Genomic DNA, 22592 nt, shown 5'->3' on the forward strand with positions numbered 1-22592 from the left:
TTTCTGCTACCCCATTCACTGTAGCCCGCCAGGCTCCTCTATCCACGGGATTTACCAGGCAAGAATACTAGAGTGGGTGGTCATTTCCTTCTCCAACGGATCTCCCTGGCCCAGGGATTGAACCTGAGTCTCCTGCATTGGCAGGCAGCTTCTTTACCACTGACCAACAGGGGAAGCCCACCAAGTACTACAGCAGCTATTTTAAAAGTATACATCATCCCATTTACTCCTTACAATCACTGAGAGAGGGTTTCATTTTTCTCATTTTACAGGTTAGAAAAGCCAAGTTCTAAGGATACAAAACTTATCCACAGTCATACAGCTAGTCATTGATAGTGCAGAGATTAAAATGCAAAGATACGTGAATCCAACTGTGTCCTCTCCACTACACTACACTGTTTTTGAATTGTGAGCAGGAATAAAATGGAGCTTTGGCTTTGTGAGCAAAAAGAGGAAAAGAGGGACTGAGTCAGGATCAGTACATTCAAGTCCATAAACAACTTTAACACATAAAAAAGCCACATCCGACACAGCCTGAGAAAACCCTTAAAATGATCTATACTTTACTGCCAAAGGTCATAAAAGGAAAAAAGTTGATACATCCAGAAACAATATTAATTAAATCTCAAGCTTAGGCATTTTCATGGTTATGAGAGCATGATACAATAAAATAATACCATAGGGTCTAGCTCCCCAGTTGCACAATATTTATTAACACGAAACACAAATGTAGAAGTACTGCAGAAGCACTGAAGTCAAATTAAATGGACACTAATCCCCGCTCTGCACTTTCTTGAACAAGTCACTCTATGTATGCACAAGTTTCTTCTGTAAAAATGAAGATAATCATAGCACCTTTCTTTACAGGGTTGTGAAAATGAAATAACCTAGTTTAAGTGTCAACGGCTTAGAACAATGCCTAGCACATAGTATAGGCTAAATATAGTTATTTTTATAACCTATTATGTGCCTAAATTAGGTAACACTCCCAAAACAAGAATGTTCTAAGCCACACATATGCATACTTAAATATTTCATGATCCTCAGTGCCACATTATCTTAATTGTATTCTTTTCCTTTCACATCTGTTTGCATTTACTGTCTGTGTGACTTTGGGCAGGTAACTTCATTTCTCTGATCTGTTCTGGATTTATAAAATGAAGATAATACTTCTCCTTACAGCACTGTTGAAAGCACCGAATGGGATAATACATGTAAGGCATTTGGCAATACCTGATAGCAAATGCTCAAAACATATTAAGACACAGATTCTGCTATCAAGTTGGTCATGATCTAATGTCATAAAATAAGCAATTATAAAATAACTGAAAATCAACTTTATTGATTTTATACTCAACTATCCATCCAATCATCTGCCATTAAAATAATCGTTCATTTTGGACTGTTATGTAGCTCCCCACAGGTCTCTGTAGTATCAGTTTATCCCAGAGACACACAGCTACTAATGGGATTTGATCAATTTAAATATAATCTTCTCTTCTGCTCAAATACATTCAAAGGCTCCTCATTACCAGAGGATGAAGTTTAAACACTTAGAGATGTACTGTCCAATGCAGTGACCACTAGCTGAATGTGATGACTTAAATTACATTCAAGCATGAGAAATTTTTACCTTTTCATAATATCCACTCCTCTGCTAGGAGGCTTTAGTAGTAATAGGATTATGAGAGCCATATAAATTCACCAAGTTCTTATGGGGTAGGGTTACAGGTAAGAACAGAGGGAACACCTTCCTTTGTCCACATAACTATATTTGGGTTTTAATATTCTTTCAAGCTTCCCTGATGGCTCAGTGGGTAAAGAATCTGCCAACAATGCAGGAGACACGGGTTCAATCCCTGGGTGGGGAAGGTCCCCTGGAGAAGAATATGGCAACCCACTCCAGTATTCTTGCCTGGAAAATCCCATCAGCAGAGAAGCCTGGCAGGTTACAGTCCATGGGGTGCAAAGAGTTAGACATGACTGAGCACCAGGAGCACACACATATTCTTTCAAGTTTTATAAACTGTTAGATACACACATATATTTCACCTATATCCCCATCCTCTAATGAATTACTTTTAAGCAAACCCAGACATCATTATTTCAACCACAAATACTTCAATACATAACCATAAAATATATCTTTTAAAATATGACAATACTATCAATCTGAAAAAATTAGTGGCCCTTTAACATCAGTTGATGTTCAAATTTTCCTGCCTTGCTCAGAAATGCCTTTCTTAACTGTCTGATAAAGTCAGGACCCAAAGAAAGTCCATAAATTGCAATTTGTTGGTATATGTTTCAAGTCTTTTTAAACCTATGGGTTTCTATTACATTTCTTTTTTCTCTAATTTATTTGCTGAAGACACTACGCCATTTGTGATTTAATATTTCTCACATTAGAGATTTTGCTGACTGTCATTTAACATGTTTCTCAGTCCTCTGTATTTCCTGTGAAGTAGTAAATCTAGAGATTGTCAGATTTAAGGGTTTTCTGGCAAAAAATACAACACAGGTATGTTATATAAGTCCTTCAGAAGATATATATCTAGTTCTCTCTTCTGTGATGTTGGAACTATCTTTTCCTAGATTCAGTATTTCATTATGAATAATTTCTATAATAAACCTTATAATTCTTCTATGATATCACCAGGACTACTAGAAAGATTTGCAGAATGAAAAGCTATTATTGATTTACTTTCAATCTCACTTCCAGATTCTTAATTAAAATTATATCCAGAAACAGATTGTGTTTATGATACTCATGCCAAGGTGTTAAATAATGGATTTTATTAAAGTTACACATTCCTTAATGTTGTCAATCTTCTTACGTATACTTCCCTGAACAACTGAAAAATAAACATAATAAAGTTCATAATTTTACATTAAAAAAAAAAAACCCTTACAATTTCCTTCACTCTACTTTGGGCTTATTTTATTCTTTCATTGTCTTCTTGAAATGGATAATTTATCTATAATATTAATGTATTCCTGTGTAACAAATTAAATTTAGGAGCTTGAACAACAAATATCATCTCAGATTTTTAGGGCCAAGAATTGAAAAACAGCTTAGTTGGGTGGTTCTGGCTCAGCATTTCTCCCGAACCTGTGATGAAGATAGAAACCAGAGTGCAGTCACAGCAAAGACCGACTGGCTGGTGAAACTACTTTCAACTTCACTCAGGTGGTGGTTGGCAAGGCTTCAATTGTTCACATAGGGTTCTACACAGGGCTGCTTATAACACAGCAGCTTGCTTCCCAGAGAGTAAATGATAACAGGGAAAAAGAGAGCAACTGAGATGGAAACAGTAGAAAAAACAGTGTCTTTTCTAATTTCAGAAATGATATACCATCACTTTTGCCAAATTCTACGCAACGGGAGAGAGTAACATGGAAACTTACAGTACCATATATAAAACAGACAGCCAATGGGAATTTGCTGTATGACTCAGGGAAATGAAACAGGGGCTCTGTAACAATGAGGAGGGGTGGGATGGCAGGGAGATGTGAGGGAGGTTCAAGAGGGAGGGGGCATATGTACACCTATGGCTGATTCATGTTGATGTCTGACAGAAAACAACACATTTCTGTAAAGCAATTATCCTTCAATTAAAAAATAAATTAATTAACCAAAAAAAAAATTCTACGGGTCATAGACAAACCAATACAATGTAGGAGGACTGTAAAAGGGCATGCATATGACAAGGTGGGATCTTGAAGGCTTGGCTACCACAAATGACTAGTTCATTTCGTTTTATCCTTTTTCTCTAACACATTTATGGCCACAAATTTTCCCAGGTAATGCTATAGGTACTTCCCAAAAGGATCTAAATGTGTACTTTTATCATTCAGTTCTCCCCCACAAAAATTCCAATTTTCCTTTATTTCTTGTTCTTTAATCAAAACTTTGTTTTAAACTGTGTGACTTTTAAAAAAATCTTCTTGCAATTTGTCCCTTAGTTGCATTTCTCCCTTAACTACATTCTCATTAGAAAACATACTCTATTATTTCAATAATCTGAAATTTGCTGAAACTTGCTTTAAGTTCTGTCATATCATTTTTGTAAATATGTATGCTTGAATGTATGGGTATAATGTTCTACATAAGTCCCTTTTAATTTGTCAACCCTACTGTTTCAATCCCTGGTAGCTCAGACAGTAAAGAATCTGCCTGTAATGCAGGAGACCCAGGTTCGATCCCTGGGTTGGGAAGATCCCCTGGAGAAGAAAATGGCAATCCACTTCAGTATTCTTGCCAGAATTCCACAGAGGAGCCAGGTGGGCTACAGTCCATGGGATCCCAAAAAGTTGGACAAGACTGAGCAACTAACATACAACATACATTGTTTAAATCTTCAGTATCTTCACTGATTTTTTTTGGTCTGTTCATTCTATCAATTATTGAGAAAAATGTGTTTTTAAAAATTACTAACCTATGTTACCTTTAAAAAAACCTATCATGACTGTCATATGTTTATTCCTCTCTAGTTCTGTCAATGCTTGTTTTAGAGACTATGTTATGGGGTGCACATGAATTTAAAATTGTTGTAGTTTCCTGGGCTTCCCTGGTGGCTCAGCGGAAAAGAATCCACCTCCAATACAGGAGATGCAGGGCATGCGGGTTCAATCCCTGGGTCAAGAGGATGTCCTGGAGAAGGAAATGGCAACCCACTCTAGTATTCTTGCTTCCCTGGTGGCTTATAAATATTCAGTAAATATTCAGCCCGCCTACTGCATACATATGTTATCTAGAAAAATGGTACTGACTAATTTATTTACAGGGCAGCAATGGAGAAACAGACATAGACTTATGGACATGGGGAGAGGGAAGGAGAGGGTGAGATGTATGGAGTAACATGGAAACTTACATTACCATATGTAAAATAGATACCCAATGGGAATTTGCTATATGGCTCAGGAAACTCAAATAGGGGCCCTGTATCAACCTAGAGGGGTGGGATGGGGAGGAAGATGGGAGGGAGGTTCAAAGGGAGGGGATATATGTATGTATACTGATGGCTGATTTATGTTGAGGTTTGACAGAAAACAACAAAATTCTGTAAAGCAATTATTCAATTAAAAAATCAATAAATTTAAAAAAACAAAAAGAATTTGCCTGCAATGTGGGAGACCCAGGTTCAATCCCTGGGTAGGGAAATCCCCTGGAGGAGGAAATGGCAACCCACTCCAGTATTCTTGCCCAGAGAATCCTGTGGACAGAGGATCCTGGCAGGTTATAGTCCATGGGGTCCCAAAGAGTCGGACACAACTGAGGGACTTAACACTTTCACTTTTTCACTTTTCAGTATTCTTGCCTGGGAAACCCTATGGACAGATGAGCCAGGCAGTCTACAGTCCATGGGGTTCCAAGAGTCCAATACGACTTAGCAACTTAACAACAATAGTACCGAAAACTGTTATATTTTCCTGATGAATTGAACTGCTTTTGTTTTGCTAAAATGGCTTCATTTCACTTTCCTCTTTGAAGAAATGTCACTAGGTTGGAAATTCTACATTACTCTTTCCTTTAAAGATATCAATCCATTATCCTTTCCTTACAATCACTATTATTGAAAAATCAGCTGATAACTTGTAATCCCTTTGAAAACAGTTCTTTTTTCCTCTAGTAGCCTTTAAGATTTCTTTCTTTTGCTTTGGTGAACCACTATGGTTTCACTATGATGTATACTGGTATGGAATTTGCTTTAATTCTTCTCAGGGGGTTTCACTAGACTTTCATCAATCCTGGAAAGCTCTCACCTGCAATCTCTTCAAATACTAACATCCATTTCATGCTTTCTTTACTCTTCTTTTGAGACCAATTACATATGTGTTAAATCTTCTCATATTATTATTCAGCCTTCCATATTTTCCAACTCCTTGACTTACTAGGATATATCCTAAAAGAATTCTTGTGATCTTCCTTCCAACTCTCTAATTCTCTTCAGCTACCTTAACTCATATCCTTTTTACTGGTCTTTAATTATCATTATTGGGATCTTCTTTTCTATTTCTAGACATTCATTTTTAAAACTACTAGGTCACTTGTATACTATATTTCTCTGATTCTAAGACATAATTTTTTACCATTTGGCATCTCTGAAATCAAAATGCATCTTACAGTTGCTCTCAGAAAGGCTGCTGTTATGACATATTTGTCATAGCCTGTGCAACCCTAGTCGCAGCTGTTCACACTGATGTTCCTTCACTAGATGTATGTGCATGGTTGATACTCCAACATCAACTGCTGTTGATGTTGAGATTAACTGCTGTTCAAAATGTCTTCAAAAAATTACACTAAATTAGGCAGCAAGATTGGAGAAGGCAATGGCAAGCCACTCCAGGACTCTTGCCTAGAAAATCCCATGGATGGAGCAGCCTGGTAGGCTGCAGTCTGTGGGGTCGCTAAGGGTCGGACACGACTGAGCGACTTCACTTTCACTTTTCACTTTCACACATTGGAGAAGGAAATAGCAACCCACTCCAGTGTTCTTGCCTGGAGAATCCCAGGGACAGGGGAGCCTGGTGGGCTTCCGTCTATGGGGTCACACAGAGTCGGACACGACTGAAGTGACATAGCAGCAGCAGCAGCAGGCAGCAAGATGGAGCTATTCAATACAGAGATATGCACGAAAACAGAGCAGCAGGGTACAATCTGACATTAATGATTTAAATCTATATTAAGATCACTTTTCCTTTTGGTCATCCCTTGTGTGTCTGGAACATCCTCTGTGACTATTAAAATACTAGGGATTCCCTCATAGCTCAGCTGGTAAAGAATCCACCCCCAAAGCAGGAGACCCTGGTTTAATTCCTGGGTCAAGAAGATCTGCCGGAGAAGGGACAGGCTACCCACTCTAGTATTCTTGGGCTTTCCTTGTGGCTCAGCTGGTAAAGAATCTGCCTGCAATGTGGGAGACCTGGGTTCGATCCCTGGGTTGGGAAGATCCCCTGGAGAAGGGAAAGGCTACCCACTCCAGTATTCTGGCCTGGAGAATTCCATGGGGAATTCTATTATACTATTCATGTATAGTCCATGTGGTTGCACAGAGTTGGACATAACTGAGCAAACTTCACTTGCAGTTTCAATTTAAAACCTTGATCAAATGCTACCCCTTCAACTAAGCGATCACTGATGACTTCATTCATCTTCCTTTAGGTCTCACATCCTATAATCTAAGAGGGAAACTGACTCCAATTGGAAAAGCATGACCTCAGATGAAGTCACAGTCAATCAAACAGATGAAAGATATAAAATTTTGATGGAAATTCTGATAAAAAGCCAGTTACATCCAGGAAAGATTTGGAAGCCATTTTTAGCACAAACAAAAGAAGCTATATTCTAAAAGAGGCCTGTGCATAAAAATAAGCTAGAATATACCGACCTCTCAGCTCAGTTGCTCAGACGTGTCCGACTCTTTGTGACCCCATGGACTGAAGCATGCCAGGCATCCCTGTCCATCATGAACTCCCGGAGTTTACTCAAACTCATGTTCATTGAGTTGGTGATGACATCCAACCATCTCATCCTCTGTCGTCCCCTTCTCCTCCTGCCCTCAATCTTTCCCAGCATCAGAGTCTTTTCAAATGAGTCAGTTCTTTGCATCAGGTGGTCAAAATACTGGAGCTTCAGCTTCAGCATCAGTCCTTCCAATGAATATTCAGAACTGATTTCCTTTAGGAAGGGTTGGTTGGATTTCCTTGCTGTCCAAGGGACTCTCAACAGTTTTCTGCAACACCACAGTTCAAAAGCATCAATTCTTCAGCGCTCAGTTTTTTTTATACTCCAACTCTCACATCCATACATGACTACTAGAAATACCATAGCTTTGACTAGACAGACCATTGTTGGTAAAGTAACGTCTCTGCTTTTTAATATGCTGTCTAGGTTGGTTACAACTTTTCTTCCAAGGAGTAAGCGTCTTTTTATTTCATGGCTGCAGTCACCATTTGCAGTGATTTTGGAGCCCAAAAAAATAAAGTCTGACACTGTTTCCACTGTTTCCCCATCTATTTGCCATGAAATGATGGGATCAGATGCCATGATCTTTGTTTTCTGAATGTTGAGCTTTAAGCCAACGTTTTCACTTTCCTCCAGAGGCTCTTTACTTATTCTTCACTTTCTGCCATAAGGATGGTGTCATCTGCATATCTGAGGTTACTGGTATTTCTCCCAGCAATCTTGATTCCAGTTTGTGCTTCATCCGGCCCAGCATTTCTCATGATGTACTCTGCATATAAGTTAAATAAGCGGGGTGATAATATACAGCCTTGATGTACTCCTTTACTGATTGGGGAACCAGTCTGTTGTTCCATGTTCAGTTCTAACTGTTGCATCCTGACCTGCATACAGATTTCTCAAGAGGCAGGTCAGGTGGTCTAGTATTCCCATCTCTTTACTCCTAGTGAGAAAGATTTTAATTTTTACTTTAGATATTTCTTAGACTTTAAGTAACTATTCATTTGTGTGTGCATGCTCAGTCATGTCCAACTCTTTGCAACTCCGTGAACTATTGCCCACCAGGTTTCTCTGTCATGGAATTTTCCAGGCAAGAATATTGAAGTGGGTTTCCATTTCCTCCCCCAGGGGATCTTTCCAATCCAGGATCGAACCAGTGTCTCTTGCATTGGTAGGCAGATTCTTTACCACTGAGCTATCCACACGCAGGGTTAATGAAGTGCTACATTTGATCAGTAGAGTACAGAAAATTCTCAGTTAATATTAGCAAAGCTTGAAAAGATCAACATCTTAAATGTTGGAATATTAGGTATGTCCTGTTAACTTTTTGTGTTCTTGGAGTTTCACACAGAGTGAACAGGTAAAAACATTCCTGGTTCAAGTGTTTTCTGGAGTCAGTCAAGTGGTCATTTACCACTATGGTGTGGGATGTCAATAACAGGGAAGGTTGTACATATATGGAGACAAGGGATACATAGGGAATTCCTGTTCAATTTGCTGTGAACATGAAACTGCTGTAAAAAAATATTTTACTTTTTTTTAAATGACCAAATTTCTAAAAACAGGAAAAATATAAAATTCAAGAGATAAAATGACAGTAAATAACATGTGTATACAGCAGGCATCCAACGTGTGCATACGTGTGTGTGTGTTAGTCACTTAGTCGTGTCTGACTCTTTGTGACCCAAAAAGACTATTGCCTGTTAGGCGTCTCTGTCCATGGGATTCTCCAGGCAAAAGTATTGAAGAGGACTGCCATTCCCTTCTCCAGAGGATCTTCCTGACCCAGCGATCAAACCAGGTCCCCTGCACTGCAGGCAGATTTTTTACCGTTTGACCTACACGGAAGTCCCAGGCATCCAATAAAACTAGCTAAACTGGACTAAAATAAATTCTTTAGAAAGGAAAAGGATATCACTACATAGGCATTAAATAAATATAACTTTGACACTTTTTAAATGGGGCTTAGAAGCTTAAAACAATGTTCAAGTTTCATGTCAGATGGAAGTTTTTCAAATTTAGTATCTTAATGTTTTGTAGTAGCAAATCTAACTAATTTACACAGATTTCAATCACATGCATAAAAGTACTCTAAAAATTTCTGAATAATGAAATTTTTATTTTTTGCATATCTGTATTTTACTAAATTTTCTGCAATTAACTTGCATATCTTAAAAAATTTTTAAACTCAGTAAAACATCTTTACTACTTTTCTTAGAGCATAAACCAAAATTAGAAAGTCTATATATTTTCATCCTTCAAATGAAGTTCATTCATTAGAAAAATGAAATTTTATATTTTAAAACTTAATTAAATTTATATTTTGAAAAAATCCTAAGTCAAAATTATTCAATAAAAATTTATAAACTCGCCTCACAGTGACAGCATAAGCTGAAATAGTACATATCTTTCCTACTATTCTAATGTTTATTATCAGGAAAGATTATGTAGTAGTTAAGTTAAATGCATCAAACAAAACCACTTATTTTTTTAAAAAAAGCAAACTGTTTTGAAATGCCTCTGGAGAAGGGAATGGAAATCCTCTTCAGTACTTTTGCCTGGAGAATCCCATGGATAGAGAAGCCTAAGAGGCATAGTCTGTGGGGTCACAAAGAGTCAGACATGACTAAGTGACTAACACACACACACATGCACACTGTATACACATACAGTGATGCCTGCTGTATACACATGTTTTGAATGACTTCTCTGTGAAATGCATGGACCAGTTAATGCTTTGGTTCAACCAAAGAGTAATTTTACCAGTCTAAATCTAAGTCACAATACATAAATTCAAAGAAAATGCTGATATTCCTCAGATGTAGTTAAGAATAAGTTTGAAAGGCAAATGAGCACAAAAATCAGGAGTAAACATTTACAACTTTAATGGCAGTCTGTCATAATTTTAATTCTGTTGAATTCAACATAAAATAGGGACTTGTATTTTTAACATCTTTTTTCTCCATTCTTTTTAGAACTACTTTGCTAAAGCCACCAATAATCTCTTAACTGTGGAATCCAATACATGCTCCATAATGCTTTACTTCAAAGCTATGTGGAATTGGATACTACTGACTACTCCCTTCTTTATACCTGTCTACTTTCAGAGGCAACCACTCATTCCTGGTTCTCCTCCCATTCCAACTCCTAACTCTCCTTCCTCTATCCTCCTCTTAAATGATAATGTTCTTCAGGACTCCCTGACTTTGACCCTCTTTTCTTCTTACTCTCAAGTAACTCTTCAATAACTGCCACTATGACAACTCTCAGATCTTTATTTCCAGTATAGATCACCTTCTAAACTCCATTTTGTGGGGGTGTTCTCTACTTAGATGTCCCTCAGGCACTGCAAATTCACATGTTCACCTGAAAACCTAGTCCACTTGCACTAACTAACTTGCTGAATGGGATGACCAAGTACTAAGTTTGCAAAATCCAAAAATCTGAAAATTATTTTAGGCTCTTCCTTTTCCCTCTTCCTCCACATCTACACATTGACAGGCTATCAATTCAATCTTCTACCAGGGAAACTTAAATTATGGTATTCAAAAGAAAAGAATAAATTTTCATGCATCTTAACAACTTTTTAGTGTAGTGTATAAGTTCACAAGTCAAACTACAAAGCTAGTAATATTCCTTTCCTAAGGGCAACTCTATTAACAAAAAGTACTCATTTCTTGTTTTCTTTCACATCTAACTTCCTAAAATGAACATGTAATTGATAACCAATACTACTAAGCTGATGATTTTGTTTTGCCTCAGAGTCAAACACCACCATTTTACTTATATACAAAGTCATTATTAAGCCAGAGAAAACAGAGCTGTTTCTATCTACATTTTTCACACACCAGAGACTTATTAAAAATGAGTTAAATTATAAGGGTTGATGTATATTGGTACATCCTGCCAAAAGCTTCACTTATATAACTAAACTTGTAAAAATAAATTATAATTTTCTGATTTAGAAGAGTATTCATCCGTTTTTTCCAAACCTATGTATCAAAAGAGGTATTTGCCTTTTTATCTAAATAAAACACCTCTAAATTCTACCTTCCTTATGAAGCAAAACTTTTATTCTGAAAAGGAAGTTTACTCTGAGCTCATTGTAAAACTATCTATTTCAGTCATATTCCAGATTTAGCAGGACAAAGGGCAACAGCAGGAAATGGAGCATCACCAAGTTCCAAAACAAACTTGGTTTAGAGTAAAAAAAAAAAAAAGCAATCCCGAAGCATTACTAGGATAATTAAGCACTAAGCTTGAAAGCAAATATAAATACAGATTAAAAATTAAGACATTCATGGGCACAGTTTCATCACTACTGGTTAAAACAAGAGAATATTTCCCAGTATCATGATACAATATAAAGACAAAATGGAAGTAATCTTGATACACATACTCACAAGATCATATATGTGTTCTTTAAATACTAATAAAGATGATATTTTATATTTCTTACCCTTAAAACGCATTTAAACAACAACTTTGGAAGATACGCAAAATAGCTTTATTTTCCATTTGACAGATGAAAAAACTGAAACATAAAGAAATTACATAACCTGATCTGGGTCCTTAAAATCAGAAAGAGAACTGCGACTAAATCGTGGCTCTAATTCTGAAGTTTCACAGAATTTTTCAGTGTAAATTGAATCTCGGGAAAAAAAAAAAGCTAGTGACAAAAATGAACCATGAATTTCAACTCACAGTGACAGGTTTCAACATGTTTTTCACTCACTTTGTATCCTTTTACTGAGTTAATACAGTTGATACTTTCCATTATATAGAACAAAACCAACTTTATCAAAGAATCTGAGAACTCAGTTTCTCTTCTGCATACTTCGGAGACCAACTAAAGGACTTCAAAAAGAATAAATGCTGAACAGAAATATATCCTTAGGCCCTCTAAGGGGAACAGTTGAGACAGGGATACATATATGCCTGTTCCCCAATGTATGAATTCCAAAATGTTGTATGATAATGTACACAACAAAATTGTTCTCAGTACCATCTTTCTTACCATAAGCACATTAAGGAAAGAAATACTGTCAAAAGATACAGGGAATAAGAGGGTGCCTAACACAGATAAAATAAACTCTTTAGATATTAAAAAATAAAGCTGCTTTCTACACTTCAGAAAAATATGCTAAGAAGTACTTAACCACTCAACTAAAATTCAGGAACAAGAGTAAACCTGTTTCCAAGTTAACGTTTAACTTACAAGAGCTATATGAAATGCATTGTTGATGAAATCCTTGACCCTGGGTGGGGATGCCTGTTTGGACTCAAGAAAAGTTCAGACTACATAACTGAATTAGTAGTCTTATACACTGGGGCAAGATTCTATACAGAACAGGCATGTCGGGTAATCAGAAATCATCCTGCCTCGATTATATAAAAACAACTATGCGAGGTTAATAAATAACCTACAAGGAAGATGAATTTTTTTAACAATCAAATCCTATTCCTAGAAAGAGAAAGTGAAAAGTTAGACCTGAAAACTTTGGATTAAAAAAAAACAAATTACAAAGCTTTTTAGCCAAATTTTTCTGAAATATTGAGTTTAATATGTGGGACCCACCTGGCAAACACTGGATTTATCTTAATTCTACTTTAAAAACTTTAATACTAGGATTTAGGCTTGCAACTAAACCTAGACTAACGGGAAGAAGATCTCTTTATACATCTCTTTAGTATTCCTTTGACCAAGCAGTGTTTACCCAAAGGTTCTTTCTGATAAAAGTCTTATTTAAACATATAAAAATCTCATGAGGTTCTTTTGGGGCTTCCCTGATAGCTCAATTGGTAAAGAATCCGCCTGCCAATGCAGGAGACCCTGGTTCAATTCCTGCGTTGGAAAGATCCCCTGGAGAAGGGATAGGCGCAGCTGTTAAAGAATCCGCCTACAATGCGGGAGACCTGGGTTAGATCCCTGGGTTGGGAAGATCCCCTGGAGAAGGGAAAGGCTACCCACTCAAGTATTCTGGCCTGGAGATAATGCTCAATGGCAACCTTTAATACATCACTTTAGACAGAACATTATGACAGCATTTTAATATTCATTTACTGCAAATACACCATGGAATACCTGTGTCAAGGTTTGCAGTGTGGCAAACAGGGAAGATGTCTTAACCACACATATTGCCCTAAAGCAGACCTTCATAAATCTTCAAAGTCTTCTTTAGTCAGGTATGTGTACAGGGTTTAACATGAATGGAATACCAACTAGGGCAGCAAAACAGAAGACAGTGTTTAAATTTTACTCATGAAGATGAACTTGATAGTCAAGAAAATTAACTGGTCACCTTGGGAGGATGCTAGTAATCAAGGTATTGTTCTGAAAACAAAGAGAAAGAATCAAACATTTATTCTGCTTGACTTCCCTTTAAGGAACTGTCATCAAATAATCGACGAGGATTCATTTATATATATATGTTCTGCTAATAAATAAAAGATAAAATTGGAATATCATAGTTTTTCAAACTCCTACTGAAATAATTAACGTGTAGAGGCAAAAGTCACTGATGGCCAAAACACTCATGAATTATACTAGCCTCCCCACACCAAACAGAATGTGATCAATGAAGCCTACTGATCTGCCAGTGTGCAAACACCTGCAAAAGTAACAATTAGGTGAAAGTGGTTCAGTTGTGTCCGACTCTTTGCAACCCCATGGACTGTACAGTCCATGGAATTCTCCAGGCCAGAATACTGAAGTGGGTAGCTGTTCCCTTCTCCAGGGGATCTTCCCAAACCAGGGATCGAACCTAGGTCTCCCACATTGCAGGCAGATTATTTACCAGCTGAGCCATAAGGGAAGCCCAACAATTAAAATCAAGAGAATTCAACACGCAAAACCCAACTGAGGAAATTTTAATGTCAAAACCTGGTTTCTTCAACAAATAAATAGAAGGGATAAAAAGTGTGGTGAGGGGGAACCCACAGATTAAGACTTCACAGATAAATCTCCAGTAAAATACAAGTATGTTTTGTTTAAATACTATGTCAAACAAACAATAGGAAAATAAGAACATTTATGAAGCTTAGGAAAATTTGAAAACTGACTAGATATTTGATGATTTAAAGAATTATACTGAGATTATGTTTTTAAGAGGAGTTCTTACTTTACAGATATATGTTTAAATATTTATGGATCAAGGGGAGATGTATGGAGAGAGTAACATGGAAATTTACAATACCATATGTAAAATAAATGGCCAATAGGAATTTTCTCTGTGACTCAGGGACCTCAAACAGAGGCTCTGTGACAGGCTGAAGGGTGGGTGGGATGGGGAGGGAGAAGAGAAGGAGGTTGGGTGGGGAGGGGACATAGGTGTACCCATGGCTGATTCTTGTTGATGTATGACAGAAAACCACAAAATTCTGTTAAGGCAATTATCCTTCAATTAAAAAATTTATGGATCAGATACGTTGTTTGGGATTTCCTTTAAAATAATTCAGGGGTGGAAAGAAGGGTCGTGGCGGTGAAGTCGCTCAGTCGTGTCCGACTCTTTGTGACCCCATGAACTGTAGCCTACCACGCTCTTTCCTCCATGGGATTCTCCAGGCAAGAGTACTGGAGTGGATTGCCATTTCCTTCTCCAGGGGATCTTCCCAACCCAGGGATCGAACCTGGGTCTCCTGCATTCCAGGCAGATGCTTTAATCTCTGAGCCACCAGGGAAGCCCCGGAGAGAAGGGTAGGGGAGGCTTATAACTGAAACATCATTGAATATGAACTGATAATTATTGAAGAATAGTAACAGACACGAAAGTGTTCACTACAGTACCCTCTCTATTTATGCCGGTTTGAAATTTCTCATAATAAAAGTTTAAAAAAGAAAGATGAACTAAAAAGTATCACATGATAATCCACAGAATAGGGATAAAAAAAGCTCCTTGTCCCACAGAGGTCAAAACAAATGAAAGTCAAATGAAAATCATATGGTGAGTTAGACAAGAATTCTCCTTGTATACACAGTACTACTCGACAAATAAGAGAACTGAGACCCAAAGAGATAAGTCATGAGCAAGGTCACAAAACAAAGCAGCAGAGCCAAAACTAGACACCACAACTGCAAGCCCAAAAAGAAGTCTAAGTCCGAGCCAAGTTAAAAGAAGATCTGAGCAGTCCTGAAGTAGTCAGAAAGCCCATCAAAGATGTAAAAAGCAAGGCTAAATGTTAGTCAAGAGAAAAAGAGAAAGCCAGGTGGTTTGAAGGGCTGTGTGCTAGAGTGAGAGCGGTAAGGCTAGAAGACAGTACCACAAAGAACCAGGTATTAGGGAATCATCCACACTAGGAAGCAAGAGTTAAATCTACGATGCATATTTGGAAGCTATTTGAATTCAAGGTGTTGAAAGAAAAGAAAGTTGTTGTCTGGCTTACAAGAGCTTATTCATGAATTGCTGAAACATAAAATCATTAAATAATGATTTATGAAAACAGCTGAAAAAAATTACAATTTTATTAAGAGCATAAGTGATTTATATCTTAAATATAAAAATGGGATTGATCTTCCAGCCCAAGCATAAGTTTCAAAATTTGACCACGAAGGGGCTTCAATAATTACTCAAACATTCTCATAAAATAGTAAGGATTCACATTTATGTTAAGTCATTAAAAACAAAATTCTGCATATGTCAACAAAACTGCACTATCTTTTCAATAAGCACAGTGTCCCTTCAATAAACATGAACTCGACCTAGAAACATGACTAATTAGTAAGACAGTGTAACTCCATTTACTTTTTGTCATTCTTAAAGTGTAAAACCTAGTAAGTTTGATGGATTTTTAAAGGAGTCATTTTCAAACTACTGGGCACACATACTAAAATGTAAAACGCATTTTAATTTTTGGCTGACATGTGTTAGTGACCATTTTCAAAAATAATGAATTGGATTCCTTTTTTATTGGAAGAGTGGTCTATTTTAAAAAACTCATTTCTGGCATTAAATTACAAAACACTAAAAACTATTTCAAAAATCCATATTAAATATTTCAAAGTATATGTCCTTCAGTAAGAAATACTAAACCAGGAAGTCACCGAAAATTCCAGTGTGAGCTCTAATATTTAATATTAAGATAACTGAGATCATCTGTTAAAGAATAACTTGTTCTTTAAAGAGCTCAAAGTATTGAAAGGGAGCCCTAAGAGATAGTGCAGAAACAGAAGCTGAGACCTTCACAGAGACCTAAAGTAATTTAAGTAATGAATTAGAGATGTTACTATAACACACGCCAGTATCTTCAAAGTAGTAATGCAGCTCCTCACTTGAAAAACATGTTTTTAAGTAGCACCCTTCCCCTCTAATAACATGCAATCAAAACTAATATGTAAAAATTCACATAAAGATGAAAAGAAAAAAAATAATTTTTGAGTGACTGAAGTAAAAATAATGAGGAGTCATAATAGATAAGAGCACAGACTTGAATCGGCAGTGCTGACTTCCCAGCTATATTCAGAAGCAGAAGGGGCTGCTTCTCACTAACCCCTTTAAATTCTGCATCATTAAGTTCTTCTCATTAAAAAAAAAAAGGCGGGGGGTGGGGGGGGGTAGTGGGTAATTACAATACACATTTCCCAAGACTGTTGTGAGGATCAAGGGAGACAAAGGTGCTAACACCAGGGCAAGCTTACAGTAACCACTTCAAATCAATAGCCTTTTTATATAATAATCTTTTAAGAGTTTAATTATGAGAAAAATGCTTAATTCTCTTCTCATAAAAATATCTCTATTTTTACTCCAAAGTGTGGGAGGAAAAACTAGCACAAACAAAAGTACAAATATTTTACTTTTCTCAAAGGTCATAATTTTACTTATATAATTTTAGGATCACTGAAGACAAATTAAAACCACACCTTACAGTTTTTAATAGCATGCCAATACTGTCTGTTCAAATCTGATAAAGTGGGAAAAAAGAAAATTCCGTGTTCTTAAAGTCAATACTGGGAATAAATATGCCATTATCCATTAAATAAATTGCTGATAAGGCAGGTCACAAAATTTTATAACAAAGTATTTTAAAATCAGAAATAAAAAAGGAAAGCAGTTACCTTTGCACAATAAAGCATCCAAAGTTCAAAGAGTCTCTCTCTAGATGCCATTCTGGCTTTCACTCTGGCACTTTAATTTTTCCTCAAAAAAAAAAGTTCAAGACCATAGAGTGTTCATTTTATTTTCCAAGTTTTTCAGCCGTTACAGTAAAGCTCAAAGCAGTAGGTTAAACAAAACGAAGTGGAACAAATGGACTGCCTTCTGGTCAATAAAATTCAGTTTCAGCAGTTACTCCACTTCACCAGTGGTCGTTGGATAATTATAAAAATCTGTGAAAGAGAAAAACATGCAAGGATTTGCTTTAAAAAGAGGCTATAATAGTAACTGCAGGTTTATCAGAACTAGAAATTTATCTACCTCACGTCCACGAACAACAGGCTAAGCTTTTACAACTGACTGAATTTCACAGAAACTTGTTTCAGGAAAACATCACAACTAATGCAGTATTTCATATCAACATAAAGTCAGAATCCCCTTGGACAGAACTCAAATATGAGTACTTATAACAAAAAATCTGTCCAATGATAATAAGCAGCAAAAATGCCACTCATACACTTTCTACAAACTTAAGAAAAAGCACAACTTACTACTGATCCATTGCAGACATAGAATCCCTCAGAATTTTACAGTCGGCTTCTTAAAACTTGTTGGGAATGTTTGCTGTTGTGTTGCAGGGCAGGGCGTGGGGAGGAGGGTGAAGAATTCCTGGTTTGTTTGTTTGAACAATCCTCAGTAAAGGTCGACCAGCCCACCTAGCCTCTCTACCTCTCCATCCAGTAAGAAGAAAGGAGCACACACGCACCAACAAGGAAAACACCCTGGGAAAGGCTCCAAGTGTTTTGGGGATCTTTAAATTTCCACCCCGCAGCCCAGACAACCGAAAGGGAGGCAAACTTAATTTGTGCCAAGCTGCAAGAGAAGCTTTGGAAAGGAGACAAGAAGAGCAGGGCGTCCCCCGACCCGCTATCCACGCCCTCCCGACCGCACCGGGACACGCCCCGGTCAACCTCGCCCCCTCACGGCCGCCCCTCACTCTAGCGCGCGTTCGCCACCGAGGACCCGGGGCCCTCCCATTTCTGCCACGCGGCCCTCGACTCCCTATGACCCGCTACCCATCACCGCGCTCACATTGGGGGGGTTGTGCCGCCGCCTCCGCCAAGCCGACGTCTAAATCGCTTCCCTCGCCCCCTTCCCAAGCCAAAGCCCCGTGTCACCCCGCAGCTAGGCAGGCGGGCGGGAGAGGGAGGCGGGGCGGTGACGGGTCGAGGCGGGGCACGAGGGCTGGGAGGAGCCAGGGGCGGGACTGCCCTTTCGGCTAATCATTCCGGCCTGTAAGGCTTTACCCGTCCCGGGCCACTAACTGCTCATTGGCGGCAAAGGCTGGAAGGGGCGGGATTATCTGATGCCTCGCCCCTGCATACCTGCGCAGTCTCAGTCGACCCGGTTCCTGAAGACCCGGCGGCGGTCCCTGGCGGAGCTCTGTATAGACTTCCCCGAACTGAACGAGTTGGAGGACAGACGTGCTTACGTCTACCGCCCGCCGCTGCTGCCGACTGGCAGACGGAGCGTAGGGCTGTCGGCGTCATTTCCGGGGGTCATCTGAGGGCAGGGAACCCTACGGTGATAACTGAAAGGGATTTCATTTTGATTTATTTTTCTAAAAAGGGGATTGGTCGGGGCAGTGTGTCGTCAGAACATACACCTGCTCCCACACACCCCCAAAATCCTTTCCATTAATCGTGTTTGTGCCAAAGCCCCGTGCCACCCCGTGTCAAACTTTCGCTGTCGCTCAGTGTCAAGTGCAAAAGGCTTCAAAAGGGTTTTGCTCTTACAAGACAAGAAACAAAAGGAAAACGGCAGCATTCACTAGAGATAAGTAGATAACTTTGCGCGGGATGGGGTTGGAGGGGTTTAAAGAGAGGGGAAGACGCATGAGATTGGTAGTGGCTGTTATTCAATCGCTGAGTCGTGTCTCACTTTGCGACCCCATGCACTGCAGCATTGCCAGGTTTTCTGTCCTTTACCATCTCCTGGAGTTTGCTCAAACTCATGTACATTGAGTCAGTGACACCATCCATCCATCTCTCCCTCTGTCGCCCCCTTCTCCTCCTGCCCTGGATCTTTCCCAGCATCAGGGTCTTTTCTAATGGGTCCGCTCTTCGCATCAGCCAACGAAAGTATTTGGAGCTTCCTTCAGCATCAGCCCTTCCAAGGAGTATTTAGGGCTGGTTTCCTTTAGGATTGACTGGGTTGATCTCCTTGTTATCCAAGGGGCTCTCAAGAATCTTCTCTAACACCACAATTTGAAAGCATCAATTCTTCCGATGCTCAGCCTTCTTTATGGTCCAGCTCTCACATCTGTACATGACTGTTGGATAAACCATATATTTGACTATACGGATCTTTGTTGGCAAAGTGATGTCTTTACTTTTTAATATGCTATCTAGGTTTGTCATAGCTTTCCTTCCAAAAAACAACCGACGGCTGCAGTCATCATCTGCAGTAAAAAAATTAAAAACTGTCACTGCTTCTACTTTTTCCCCTTATATTTGCCATGAAGTGGGGGCTTCCCTGGTGGCTCAGATTGTAAAAAATCTGCCTGCAATGTGGGAGATCCAGGTTCAATCCCTGGGTTGGGAAGATCCCCTGGAGAAGAGAATGGCAACCCACTCCAGTATGCTTGCCTGGAGAATTTCATGGACAGAGGAGCTGGAAGGCCACAGTCTGGAGTCACAAAGAGTCAGACACGACTGAGCAAATAACACTAGGGACAGGACCAGATGCCATGATCTTAGTTTTTTCAATGTTGAGTTTTATTACAGATTTTAATTTTACTTTCACTTATTTGGGACTCCCCTGGGTCTAGTGGTTAAGACTCTGTGCTTCCAATGCAGGGAGCACAGGTTCCATCCTTAGTCGGGGAACTAAGATCCCACAAGCCACACAGTGTGGTCTAAAAAAATAAAAAAATAAGCACTTTCACTTATTTTTTCTCTGATGCTCTTCCTTTCTTTCCCAAGTATATGATCTATTGATACATTGTTTCCGTTCTCTCTGAAGAACTTCTTTTACTATTTCTTGCAAGACAGAACTACTAGCAACCATTTCCCTCAATTTTTGTCAAAGAAAGTCTTTACAGGAAATTCCCTAGCAGTCTGGTGGGAATGCTTCTAATGCTGGGGGCACTTGTTCTATCCCTGGTCAGACAACTAAGAATCCTGCATGCCATGCTGTGTGCCCCACCCCCAATTATTTCGCCTTCACTTTTGAAGAGTAATTTCATGGGGTACAGAATTCTAGGTGCATGTTTTCTCTCCCAGCACTTTAAATATTTCACTCCACTCTACTTGCTTGAATGACTTCTGAAGATAAGTCAGATTTAAGTTTCTGTCTCTGTTCCTCTATAGGAAAGGTGATTTTTTTCCCCTCTGACTTCTTTCAAGATTTTTGATTTTCTAATTGTGAATATGATATGCCTAGGTGTAGCCTTTGGCATTTATCTTGCTTGGTGTCCTTGGAGATTCCCAAATCTTGTCTATCACTACTTTGGGAAATTTCTCAATATGTATTGCTTCAAACATTACTTCTGTTCCTTTCTTTCATTTCTAGTATTCTCATTATACACATATCTTTTGTGGTGGTCCTACAGTTTTAAATATTCTTTTCTATTTTTTTTTCAGTATTTTCATTTTTGTTTTTCCGTCTTGGAAGTTGCTTCTGACATATCTCAAGCTCAAAGATGCTTTTTTTCAGCTGTGTCCAGTCTAATAATGAGTTCATCAAAGGCTTCTTCATTTCTATTACAGTGTTTCTGATTTGGAGCATTTCTTCGTTCTTTCTTAGAATTTCCATCTCTGTTTACATTGACCTTCTCTTCTTGCATGCTGTCTACTTTATTTCCTACAGCTGTTAGCATATTCATCATAACCATTTAAATTTTTCTGTATGATAATTCTCAACATTCTTGCCATATATAAGTCTGGTTCTGTTGCTTGCTTGGTCTCTTCAAATTGTGATTTTTTTTCCCTTTTAGTATGCTCTGTGATGAGATGGTTGGATGGGATCACCGACTTAGTGGACATGAGTGTGAGCAGACTCCGGGAGATGGTAAAGGACAAGGAAGCCTGGCATGCTGCAGTCCATGGGGTTGCAGAGTAAGACATGACTGAGCAACTGAACAACAACATGCTCTGTAATTTTATGATACCAAGACATGATATACCGAGCAAAGGAACTGCAATAAATAAACCTTTAGTAGTATGATGGTGGTGTGTTAGAGGAGGGCAAGCTTTCTATAGTCCTGTGATTAGGTCTCAGTCTTTTAGGTCTCTGACTTGAGGTGCTTTGTCACTCCCCTGCCCCTTAAGAGGGACAGGATGGCTAGAGTGTACTAAAGTTGGGTATTTCACATCCTCTAGATCAGTTCAGTTCAGTTCAGTTCAGTTCAGTCGCTGTCGTGTCTGACTCTCTGCGACCGCATGAATCACAGCACACCAGGCCTCCCTGTCCATCACCAACTCCCGGAGTTCACTCAAACTCATGTCCACAGAGTCGGTGATGCCATCCAGCCATCTCATTCTCTGTCGTCCCCTTCTTCTCCAGCCCCCAACCTTTCCCAGCATCAGAGTCTTTTCCAGTGAGTCAACTCGTCGCATGAGGTGGACAAAGTATTGCAGTTTCAGCTAGGCTCTGATAAAACCCCAATAGTTTCAGCTTTGGTAAAACAGTTTCTGTTGACAGCAGACCTTTGGTTATTTGAGAATGGTTATTCTCCCCCTCCCTCTGCCAGCAACATGAGGGTTTTCTCCAGGATTTACTGTGACACCTCATTGAACTCCTAGCAATAAAATTCATAAAAGTGGAGGCTGGGGCCTCAATGGCTGGAACCTCCTTTAATGCTCAGACTTGTCCATTCAGCCTCCAGAGGTTTGTTAATTACAGGCAAGTTTCTCCAACCCAGAATGGACTGCTATGGACGATTCTGCTGAGGGTTTCTGTTCTGGTAAGTTGGGATTCTCTGTATTCACCTGTCACTGCAGTTTTGCAGGTAATGGTTTGCCCTGTGACCTCTCATC

The 22592-nt window shown here is 38.8% G+C and overlaps 1 protein-coding gene across 6 annotated transcripts in view; it reads right to left on the reverse strand.

Moving 5' to 3' along the window:
• The window catches only part of NBEAL1 (neurobeachin like 1), a 165186-nt gene extending 146392 nt beyond the window's left edge, over nt 1–18794 (reverse strand). For 4 of the 6 annotated variants that reach the window (XM_055398718.2, XM_055398716.2, XM_088828228.1 and 1 more), the window contains exons 1-3: nt 18646–18783; nt 18105–18222; nt 17517–17786 (exon numbers count right to left, since the gene is read on the reverse strand). In XM_055398718.2, the coding sequence (XP_055254693.2) occupies nt 17517–17567 (51 nt within the window). In that variant the 5' untranslated portion in view covers nt 17568–17786; nt 18105–18222; nt 18646–18783. Of the gene's footprint in view, nt 1–17516; nt 17787–18104; nt 18223–18645 lie in introns of all 6 variants that reach the window. The other 2 variants (XM_055398714.2, XM_055398715.2) reach the window with 2 other exon arrangements.
• Nucleotides 18795–22592: the final 3798 nt, after the last annotated feature.

The sequence above is a fragment of the Moschus berezovskii genome, chromosome 2 (assembly GCF_049115385.1).
Source record: "Moschus berezovskii isolate FMDL1 chromosome 2, NW_MosBer_1.0, whole genome shotgun sequence".
Lineage (NCBI taxonomy): Eukaryota > Metazoa > Chordata > Mammalia > Artiodactyla > Moschidae > Moschus > Moschus berezovskii.